The following is a 12341-nucleotide window of genomic DNA, read 5'->3' on the forward strand; positions in this document are numbered from 1 at the left end:
TACCAATGTTGCTTGTTTATTTGGATCCTCCCACCCTCTTAATCCTTGTTGTGCACACTTTGAGCCATAACCAAAATTTAAGCCATCTGAATATTGTTGAGGTGAACCACATATTTTGTAAGAAAATGACATTTTGACCGAAGAAATAAAATATAATGTTAGTAATTAATACCATCATCGGCCCTCTATAAGACTATCAGAATTCTTCCTTTATGACTTTGGGGATACTGTCAGTTTCATCTCAGCACAAACACTTTTGACAGAAACATGTTTTATGTCAAGTTTAAATATTTTCATTTCCAATTTCAGATTTTTCTTTTTGATGTGCTACGATGAATCAACAAAATTATGCCACACAAATGCACCTTTAACAAAATCACTTCATAGTTTGCCAGTGAAGCATGATAAAAGTCACTAAACAAATAAAGTAACATTGCCAGTACTCGACTTACAAATCACAATATAAACCAGAACTGACCTCTAAGCTACTACAGATATCACCATGGTAACAAGAGATTATCCTCACCTTGTACTCTTCATCACTGTCCTTACAGAAACAAACAGTTATTAAGACATCATCTTTGTCATCGAGTATCCCATCAATAAATGGAACAATACGGAATATATGCTTCTGCTCTGTTTCTTGGTTGACTAAATTAACAAAGACGTAGCTCAGGATGGTTATATCAAGACAGATCTTCTCCGGGTCTAGCTTCCAATCAATAGATTTCTCTTCAGTCCAAGTTATTTCACCTGTAATAAGTAATATTATATGAAGTATAGCATTGAGTAAACTTAAAAAAAGTATATATCAAGAGCCTATTAGATAATATATATCTAGAATTCAACAGAACTGATTCTCAGCATATAACTCATTGTACTTCTTCTGGTACATTAGTCAATTGCATTTTAAAGTGCGATTGGTTACCATTTTTACCTTATTTTCTTCATCTTTCAGACCAGTAAAGATAATAACATCATGCTTTTTAATAACTACCTTTTTTACCTTATTTTCTTCATCTTTCAGACCAGTAAAGATAATAACATCATGTCGATCTGGCTCAGGGATAATAGCCGAGTGAGGAATAGTCAGCTGGGCTGGCTTGTCGAGGGTGAGCCCATCTGGCTCTAGTTTTATCAGAGGTGTCATTCTGCCCCTACGAGCACTGCCAGGGAGGTGTATGCTGGGATCATAGATCACTTTAACAGCAATTACACGATCAACGGATATAGCGCCTTCAGGAATAGTCAGATGTACCCCATGATGCTAATAGTTCCACCTTCATTCGTGATCCTGTGTTCAATGTATGAATGATGGTGCCTCATTTCAAGTATTTGTGAATCTTTTCTTTGTTTTGGTAGGTCTTCTCTCTCCATCAAACTTTCCTTACTATGGTCATGATCTTCCTCTCTTTCATCGGAACCTTGTGATGGAGTTGGCTCATTATCAGGGTCAAATTTGACATTTTCAACTGAAAATAGAACAATGGAAACACAAACACCATTAAATGAAGCTTTAACGTTTAAAAACCAAATCTGCCATACTGAGCAACATTCATCCCTTATCAGAGAATAAGTTAGTGTTCAAATTCTGCACAGAGTTTTGTCTCCTATTAGTACTATGGTTCCTGTGTAATAAAACTGTTATGCATCTTTGCACTTGCATAGCAATTAGCCCATTTTACATAGCATTTTTCGATGTGATACTGGATATTTTAATCATTTGCTTAGACTTTTGTCTCCTATAAGTACTATGGATAAACTTAATAAATCATTCTCTGCTAATCTAAAGTTCTTCAACAATATAAAAGCCTTGCAATTGATTTATGAAAGAGGTATTATTGAAGTAATCATAATATAAAATGTAATAGATATGTAACACAAGCTTTATGTCGTTAAAGAATTTGACAACAGGAGTATCAAAAGAATCTAGCATCATGTCTGAGATTGACCAGACAGCTTAAATGGATCCTTGAAATATTGGCTAATACTTGGGACCTAATTTGTTTAGCATTTTTCGATTTTCAATCAAGAAATTAATCAAATGGCAACAAATAATTGGTCAAAATATCCGCTTGTAATTACTTTCACCATACATACACAGTGATAATTAATAGTTTAAAATAACAAATTGCCTGAAAGTCGAACATTAACCCGACTCCCACACATTTCTAGAGTTTGTATTGTACTGTATTAGTTTGATTTCATCTATTCTGATTACATACATATTTATTCATTCTTACCAGGCCAGTCAAGCAGTTGCGGTGATTGGTTTTCTTCAAACTGGAAGGGGTCAACTTTAGACTGATATGGAGCTAAGTGATATTCATTTGTTCGTTTTAGCTGAATATGAACCAAACCCTTCTGTAGGTTAGTGACATCATACATATTGATGATGTTTCTTGTCTTCATGAAGTTAATCAGAGTGATTCCTGGTGTCTCTATCAGAGAAACCCGGCGTAGCATATCAGTTTCTGCTGGTGGTAGACGGAACAGAGTTGCTAATTTCAGAGTGCTGTCTAGAGTAAGATCTTGGGCAACGTTGACCATTAATCTGCCGTAATCAGCTGAAATATAAATAAAAGTAACCAAAAATATACTAGTTCAGGATCTCACTCAGCACAACAAACCAATTGATCAAATCGATTATAAAATAATGGATGAGATCACATTTTCCAATTTATCACCTGATTGTTAGATTGTTTTCTATGTATTTACATATATAAACAAAATACATTTCTTTAAATCTGTTCAATAACGGAAAATGATATGATTTCTGTGGAATCTGAATAAATTTAATTCCTATTAACCTATACAGTCAAGTTTGTGTGTGGGTGCATGTGTGTGTAGGTGTGTGTGTATGTGCTTGGGTGTATGTGCTGTTATTTTGTATTCTGATTAAAGACTTGAACAAACCAATTCCAGGTCCTCGGATATGATTTCAAAAGAATCACTTTGTCTTTGCACAAATTCTATTGTGATGTGGTATTATTAAAGTTAGCGAACGTGGATTAGAACAATGGAACAAACAAGAGGACCTTGGTCTGAATGTAAAACACAGCTGTGTGTGTATATGTGTATATGACGCCCTAACTTGTAAACATGATATCTCAAGATGGGTAACTTCAACCTCAGCAGTTCTTATATTTGGCATGTGGCTTCCCCATAATTAGTGCAAGAACCCTATTGTTTTGGGTGAAGGTCAAAGGTCAGCAGATGGAAAGTCGTGGAAATCACAAAACACTGTTTCTTCAGGACCAGAACATCAAAGGAGCTCACACATCCAAGGTAGGATAGCCGTATGTAATGAAAGGTTTTTACACAATCTGATGTAGGTCAGAGTTCATTTAAGATCACTCGGGGTCAAAACTTGAAATCCTTGTAAACATGCTATCTCTAGATAGGAAACTGAATTGGCTGTAATATTTGCATGTTACTTCCCTATAAAGAGTACAAGAACCCTATTGTTTTGGGTGGAGGTCTAAGGTCATTTGGGGTTCGCAGAGGGTAAAATGTGAAAATCTCAAAATGCTGTATCTTCAGAACCAGAACGTCAATGGAGGTCATATATACATTGTATGGTTGCCTTATATAGAGTCAAGTTTTTGCCCAATTTGGTGAAGGTCAAAGTTCATTTAAGGTCACCAGGGGCCAAAATTTGAAATCCTTGTAAATACGATATTTCCAGATGGGAAACTTTATTGGCTCTCATATTTGTCATTTGGCTTCCCTATAATGAGTACAAGAACCCTATTCTTTTAGGATCATCAAAGGTCACACTCTGTAAAGCCTTATAAACACAAATGTTGTAAACAGGACATCCCAAGATAGGTTACATGACATAGAGCTCATAATTTGCATGTGTCTTTCTTATAGTGAGTACAAGAACCCTAATGTTTTGTGTGGATGTCATAGGTTATTTAGGGTCAGCAATGGTCCAGATTTCAAAATATCAAATGGATCTCATCAGGTTAAGTATTAACCAGAATGCAAAAAATGCATTGTGGTTTTGATGATTTAACATGAGCAGTTTTCTTCATGAATATGACGAAATGTATAGCGAAGGTGTACATGTTTACAAGGGTTTCACGAATTGACCTCTGATGACCCCAAATAACCTTTGACCTCTACCCAAAAACAATAGGCTACTTGTACTCAATGTATGTACTTCTACACACTAAGTATGAAGTTAGTCCGACCTTCCCTTCTTGAGATATCTTGTTTCCAAGGTTTTTACAATTTCACCTCTGTTGACCCCAAATGACCTTTGACCTCCACTTAAACAATTAAGCTATTTTTAATTAATGTTGTATTTTTACACACTATGTATGAAGTTGATCCGATCTTCCCTTCTTGAGATACTGTGTTAACAATGTTTTCACAATTTGACCCCTGGTGACCCCAAATGACAGTTGACTTCCACTAAAAACAATAAGCTTCTTGTACTTAATGTGGTTCTTCTACACACTAAATATGAAATTGGTTTGACCTTCCCTTCTCGAGATATCGAGTTTACAAGCTGGGCGTCACAAACGCACACATATACACCCACACATACGCCAAAATGCAAAGTCTGCTCTTTGTTCTTAGACTGAGCAGGGAGCTGCTACTCTAACGTTAGAGTAGCAGCTCCCTGGACTGAGCATGCAAAATAAATTCGACAGACAGATGACAAACAACTGTCTTTCCTTTATCGTTGTGGTATTATGTCACATAATTCTCTGTCATCAAAAACCGTGTAAACACTGACTCTATTTAGATTTATACTGATCTCAATCTCCAGTACAAACAGTGTTATTAGCGTGCAAATACGCTTGTGCTATGTATGTAATGCATCTAAGGCAAGTCACTGCTGGGAGGGGTTACCCTCTGGTTAAAGTACTGTTGATGTAACTGCTCATCTACACAACAGTGTTACCATAGCAACTTTAACTGTCACTGTTTTAAAACATTGCAATGGCCTTTACATGATATTGAAAATTGATTCAAACTCATAAATTATCCTCTTCAGATTTTAGGAGGGTATGATCTACATCACTTGATGACATGAAAGTAGGTCAAATTATACTTAGGCGAAATTAGGTAAGGCTTTTATTTTCTACATATTTTGCAAGAAAGACATTGGAGGTGTTGATATGCTTTATGTTATTTGCTTATTGACCCCAGTTCACTTTGTCAGTTTGAAATGAGTTTCTTATGCCACTATAACATACAGTTATGGTTTGACTGTTATTAATTACTTTAGACTGGATGCAGACGATGTTGAAATTTATTTTCTCTGTGTCAGAAAATGCTTGATCTGCATTTGTGAGGCCGTGTAAGGCAATTAGATTTGTGTTTGTGTTGCTAAGGAACAGCGAATGCTGTCGTCTGCTACTTATATCAATGTACATTTTGCATGAACTGTCCTGATATGCTGTATGTATTTCATATGCAGTCCAATCTTTTTAAAGGAACTAGCAACTTTGCAATTGAAAAATTGCAGTAAACATTGATATGTGCATCACTTAAATAAATTCTGGGTTTGCAAAGTTTTTTTCAGGACTGTGGCAGTTATCCGATGATTAGTTGTAGAAGGGCCACATCAATACAAGACGTAGGATCGAAGTTAAGTGCTACCATGGAGCATATCACATTACCCTCCATGGTTATTATCTTTATTTTTACACATCTTCTAATTGACATACTCAAGCTTGTCTAGTCTCCTGGTTAAATGTGTCTATGATCGATTCCCAAACGACCTTAGTTAAATTGCTATAAATTTGTTTCAGATATAGAACCGATACCCAGATGTGTTTGTTTGCTTGTATTAGATAGTGATTACATGACTACCACAGGGGTATGTTAGTTTGTTTGTATTAGATAGTGATTACATGACTACAAGAGGGGTATGTTAGTTTGTTTGTATTAGATAGTGATCACATGACTAGCAGAGGTGTTTGTTAGTTTTTTTGTATTAATAGTGATCACATGACTACCGAAGGGGTATGTGCTTTTCTGTACACCATGTCCTTTCACAAAATGTCGTTCTGAAACCAAAAGCTTATTACTGACCACATCCCTAACTAGAAAGGAAGGCTTTCAGAAATTAAATTCTGCTAGCCTTTAACAACCATTGACTTGAAAGCAACTTAGAAGTCCCTCTTGAAAAGAAAAAAATATCCAGCTATGTGCTTTTAAGGGTTATACAATTTTCCATTTGCTAAGCTCAAATGACCTTTGACCTTCACAAATAATTACTGGGCTCTTGAACTCATTATAGGAAAGTCATGTGTCACTATGACATCGGGTCAAAATTCTCATCTTACGATGCGATATTTATATTTTCCAGAATGTAACCTCTATTGTGCCTAAATGACCTGTACCTTCCACTAAAAACAAAAGGGTTTGTGCTAATTATAGATAAGTCATAGCCATACCAGCTACTGCAGTTTATATCTGGTAATATTGCATTTACATAGTGTTCATATTTTCACACCTGGTGACCTTTAATGCTTCTGACCTACTGTACATCAAAATGTGTACAACTATAAAATACACAAGGCTATCATACCATGCATACATGAGCTCATTTTATTGTTTCTGGAAATATAGACCTTTTGATATATTCACATTTTGCCCTCTACTGACCCCAAATGACCTTTCACCTCCACCACAAACAATAGGTTTTGCTGAACTAATTACAATAAATCCCAAAGCCACATATAAGAATTGAACACGCTACCTTCAGGAATAATATCGTGTTTACAATATTGTCACTCTAGTCTCCCTCTGTTGACCTCAAATGACCTTTTACATTCACGAAATACGTTACAGATCGTCTGCTCACCAACTGTAAGCTACACGCCAAGTTTCAACTACCTGACACTTCAACTTCTTGAGGTGTTGTGCAAACAATGCTTTCAGAATTTGACCTCAAATGACCTTTCACCAATACCAACAACTACCCGGCCCAAACCAGTTCTATCTAAGGGGAACCTACATACCAAATATGAAATATACCCCAGTTATCCTTCTGCAGTTAAAGCTATTACGAGCAAGTGTCACATACACACATATAATACACAAGCCATCACCATCGCATAGATTCCTTCTGCCCACGGCAAGGAATAAAAATGATTTTAACCTGTTTCCATGATACTCCAGGCTTTATTTACACCTCTGATGAGCTCACTTGACTTTTCATATCTTAATATAATTGATAGTTTGACAATCCATCCTACACTACTTAAATTGACTCAAGTCAACACTCCCCCCCCCCCCCCCTTCTACGATCTCCGCTGACAGCTTTGAGAAGCTGCAGGTAGGACTATTTAAGGATAAACAGACTTTACATAATGAAACACTATAATGTCTGGAAATTTACAACAAGCAGCAGCAAAGATCTTTTCATTGTTACCTACCTGCCAACGTTGATCCCTGTGATATGTCTAGAGTTTCACGTTCTCCAAGCCAGGTTTCTTCCTCCGTAACAGAAGCGGAGTAAGCCTGCAAAATAAACAAAGTAGGAAAGATATCTTACTTGATGTTCTGACACATTAAAAAAAGAACCTCAGTTTTCATGTCTGTCACCTGTCAAGTTACACCAATTCAGTCTTTAGCTGATAAAAGCAACTGGTTTAGTATAGGTGAATGTACTCATTACTCACTTCACACAATCAAATGAAGCATGACTTTGAACTTTTGTTTTTAACTCATTGAACTATTTCTGTAAAGCTCAAGATTATGTTGTTAACTTGTAATGCCTTCAACAGTGGAAAGTTTGTATCATAAATTCAACACAGTAATGGTCTCATATTTTGCTAACGTTACAAACACACTTCTTTTGCTACTGATGGTATACTGGCTGCAGATACACAATGTTCTAAATTCATAATTCACTTACTATATACTTAATCATACTAACCAATTGTTGCTGATTCAAGGCTTCCCTAGTCTGCTTCAGGACCTCTTGTAAAGCCATGGATTCTTTGGCATATTCCAGCTGAGACTTCACAAGTTCATCTTTTGTAGCTCTTAGACTATATTTAGCCTCTTCATGCTCCTGTCATGTAAACAACACAGTGAATGAGACTAGAAGGATGCACCTCCCAGTGGTAACTTGCCACAAATTAAAGTTTATACCAAAATTGAAGTAGCCAGTGTCTGGAGGGAAAACATTTTTCAAGTAGACACATTTCTTCACACTTATATTTAGGCAGGCTGCATGATAACCTTTTGACCTTAACTTTAGGGTGTGACTATTGCAAAATGACTACCTTGCTCAGAGAAAATCACATGTTCACAATAATTTAGTGCTGAAAATTGTGACCTAACCTTCAAAAGGAACTTCCAGGAACTGTGGGACTACTGTTCTAGAAAAGGAATGTAGACCTATCACATTGAAGGACAGACAATCAATTATATCAATTAGATTAATAAATTACATTTTTCAATGTCTTGAGCTTGTTTTCAGTTGTATTCAATCCATCTCTGAAGTGTTGTCTTTCCTCCTCTGTTGTCTTTAGTCTTGCAGTCAGCTGTTGTCTTTCCTCCTCTGTTGTCTTGAGTCTTCCAGTCAGCTGTTGTTTATCCTCCTCTGTTGTCTTTAGTCTTGCAGTCAGCTGTTGTCTTTCCTCCTCTGTTGTCTTTAGTCTTCCAATCAGCTGTTTTCTTTCCTCCTCTGTTGTCTTCATTGTATCTTTGAATTGTTGTCTTTCCTCCTCTGTTGTCTTTAGTCTTCCAGTCAGCTGTTGTCTTTCTTCTTCTGTTGTCTTCAATGTATCTTTGAATTGCTGTGTTTCCTCCTCTGTTGTCTTTAGTCTTCCAGTCAGCTGTTGTCTTTCTTCTGTTGTCTTCAATGTATGTTTGAATTGCTGTCTTTCCTCCTCTGTTGTCTTTAGTCTTGCAGTCAGCTGTTGTCTTTCTTTCTCTGTTGTCTTTAGTCTTCCAGTCAGCTGTTGTTTTGCTTCCTTTGTTGCCTTCAATGCATCTTTGAATTGCTGTCTTTCCTCCTCTGTTGTCTTTAGTCTTCCAATCAGCTGTTGTCTTTCCTCCTCTGTTGTCTTCAATGTATCTTTGAATTGTTGTCTTTCCTCCTCTGTTGTCTTTAGTCTTCCAGTCAGCTGTTGTCTTTCTTCTTCTTCTGTTGTCTTCAATGTATCTTTGAATTGCTGTCTTTCCTCCTCTGTTGTCTTTAGTCTTGCAGTCAGCTGTTGTCTTTCCTCCTCTGTTTTCTTTAGTCTTCCAGTCAGCTGTTGTTTTGCTTCCTCTGTTGCCTTCAATGCATCTTTGAATTGCTGTCTTTCCTTCTCTGTTGTCTTTAGTCTTGCAGTCAGCTGTTGTCTTTCCTCCTCTGTTGTCTTTAGTCTTCCAGTCAGCTGTTGTCCTTCTTCCTCTGCTGCCTTCATTGTATCTTTGAATTGCTGTCTTTCCTCTGTTGTCTTTAGTCTTGCAGTCAGCTGTTGTCTTTCCTCCTCTGTTGTCTTCAATGTATCTTTGAATTGCTGTCTTTCCTCCTCTGTTGTCTTTAGTCTTGCAGTCAGCTGTTGTCTTTCCTCCTCTGTTGTCTTTAGTCTTCCAGTCAGCTGTTGTTTTGCTTCCTCTGTTGCCTTCAATGCATCTTTGAATTGCTGTCTTTCCTTCTCTGTTGTCTTTAGTCTTGCAGTCAGCTGTTGTTTTGCCTCCTCTGTTGTCTTTAGTCTTGCAGTCAGCTGTTGTCTTTCTTCTGTTGCCTTCAATGTATCTTTGAATTGCTGTCTTTCCTCCTCTGTTGTCTTTAGTCTTCTAGTTAGCTGTTGTTTTTCATCTTCTGATTCACTTAGTTTGTGAGAGAGTTCCTGCCTTTTGTCCTTAAATGCCTTTAGTTGACCCTTTGTTACTTTCTTGGTAAACTTTGAATCTGAAACAAACGTATAAGATGCAAACATGGGTTAATTAACTCAGTTAATACAATGGTCAGTTACCTCAAATTGCACTTTTTGCCTTTGTGGGGCAACACATTTGCATTTTTTGCAATTCATAACATATTTAACTTGTTAAGCTCTCTGACATTTTTAACATACCTTGAGCTTGTTGGAAGACAGTCAATACTGCCACCAATTTACTCAGTCCTTTTTCAGAGCAAGCTGTCATTAAATGGTTGATGTCATCAAAAGATACCTTCCCTGCCTCTCTGAGATGGTGGACAAGAGATGAAAAGGGTGCATCACTCTCAATAATGTTCTTTGATTCCTTAGCTGTAACTTTAAGGTAGTCAAGTAGCTTCTGACAGTCATCTTTCTCAATCAATGACTCTGAGTGCATCAGGAGGTAATCAAAAGTAAAGATGTCACTCTATAACAAAAGACAAAGAAAATCAAATCAAATAAATATACTGGTGGTAGCAGACTATAAAATAAGTTGAGGCATTCAAAGGGAGGGATTAATTTTAATATGAAGGTGTGAATAATGTGGTTGTGATTTACCTGAGTTCCTTAACTACAGTATTAAATAATTATTTCAGATAAATTAAAAGTATTAAAAGCGGACAATTGGTTTGATTGATTTTTAAGACTATACATACTACATTCTTCTATACATGAAGCTGTATCAGGCAGAATGTTGTAGATTGATTCATGACGCCACCACTTTATTATTATAGTTTAATGGGCTCAACATTTTATTCTACAAATTTAACCAATAAACATTACATAATCATTGTGACCCATGTTTGTGTGGGAATGTGATCTTGGACGTAAAACTAATAAATGTCTTCTATCCTGGGCAATGTTGGTGGTCAATAACATTGAAACACAAATAACCCTCTCCCTACCCAACTTCTTACCTCTAACATTTCCCTTATTCTTAGCAGTGTTATTTTACATTCATGTTAAATGTTAACTACTATGTCAATTAAAAATGCAGTGTTGTTTTTTTTAAATTATTTTAATTACAGAAGATTCATTTATTTAATCCTAAAATGTTGTACTGAATTAGTAAACAACTAACTGAAAGCAGTCTATGCTGGAGAGTACGGCTAAATTCTTGTAAGCTGCATAGCTACACTACATGTGGTGCAGCTCAAATGATTGAATATTCAAAGTCCATATGTACTGTGAAGTCTTTTCAAGATTGGTGTATACACTTACTTAGTTGTATAGTTCAGCTACTGCACTATGAGCTATACACAGCTTCAAGACAAAGAGTTCATGCGAAACATTTAATCATTACGACTACAGCATGTGCAGTTATCAACTATAATGCTAAACGAAGTTTTCACATTAGACATAATTACTAACTAGTATACAGTATTAAGGGTTTGGCCTGATGACATGTATAAAATGCCTTTTACATGAATACCATTTTTCTTACACTGGTTGACATGTGGTAATGCTTTCTCATGCATGGGTAGCAAATGATCATGTTAAATCCATGTGCATAGCAATTACATACATTACACTGTGTGCTTAATGACATCAAATGAGTGGGGATCTTCACCATCATTAATTAGTGTATTGGGTATTTAGACAATTAAACAGGATATTGGGTGTGATCACTTACACAAAGTAATGTCTATAATCATTACTATCACAAACTTGACAGGAAAGCACTGCAGTAATACATTACTTTCTTAGTTTTCAAATATAGAAGTTAACATAATTTTTAACAGTTAATGTTTTGCCTCATTTTTCCTGCTTATGAATCCCATTTGACCTACATTATGAGTGTAGTACAGCGAAATTGTACCTAATTAGCATTGTCAGGAATTAATTCAAAATATGTTTCCATATTGTTACTTATAAGGACTACATAGTTATTACACTGTGCATTCTTCATAATGGAAATCATAGGCCATCAGTGAAATGAACTACTTGAAGAGAACTGACACGAAGACTGTCAACTGACTCGATGCAATCCCTATTAAAATAAAGCCTGCACTTAGCTACAATTTATTCTCCTCAGAAGTAATGAAAAATGATTTCAATGGATTGGTGAATTTTGCAGCCTTTACTATGTTGAAAATGTGAAAATAGTAGCACAAGGCTAAGGTGACATTTTCTCCTTCTTTTTTTGCTTTGTTGACTAATTTGCAAGCTTGTGTAATACCATTTTATCAAGACTTAAATACTGTATTCAAATCAAGGTATCATCACTGCAGTATTTGCTATATATGTGCACTAGTGCCAAGCTAATCACCATGGCCTAAATTTAGAATAACATATTGCCCTTAATTTTTCTTGACTTTTACCTCATTGCAAGGAAAATTGCACCTGTTGTGTACTTAACAATAGTTTGCATTGATTTTTGTCAAATCATTTTTGACTTTGACAGTCAAAATGAATGATAAATGAACTACACTTTTTTAGTCTGAGCTTTTTCGC

General features: G+C 36.1%; 1 protein-coding gene across 4 annotated transcripts in view; it reads right to left on the minus strand.

The window, feature by feature from the left end:
• Window positions 1-1015: 1015 nt before the first annotated feature.
• The window catches only part of LOC139960272 (uncharacterized), a 79837-nt gene continuing 68511 nt past the window's right edge, over window positions 1016-12341 (minus strand). For all 4 annotated transcript variants that reach the window (XM_071958522.1, XM_071958523.1, XM_071958521.1 and 1 more), the window contains 6 exons: window positions 10044-10314; window positions 8427-9880; window positions 7907-8044; window positions 7404-7488; window positions 2244-2567; window positions 1016-1472 (listed from right to left, as the gene is read on the minus strand). In XM_071958522.1, the coding sequence (XP_071814623.1) occupies window positions 1249-1472; window positions 2244-2567; window positions 7404-7488; window positions 7907-8044; window positions 8427-9880; window positions 10044-10314 (2496 nt within the window). In that variant the 3' untranslated portion in view covers window positions 1016-1248. The remainder of the gene's footprint in view (window positions 1473-2243; window positions 2568-7403; window positions 7489-7906; window positions 8045-8426; window positions 9881-10043; window positions 10315-12341) is intronic.

Source organism: Apostichopus japonicus, chromosome 19 (assembly GCF_037975245.1).
Source record: "Apostichopus japonicus isolate 1M-3 chromosome 19, ASM3797524v1, whole genome shotgun sequence".
Lineage (NCBI taxonomy): Eukaryota > Metazoa > Echinodermata > Holothuroidea > Aspidochirotida > Stichopodidae > Apostichopus > Apostichopus japonicus.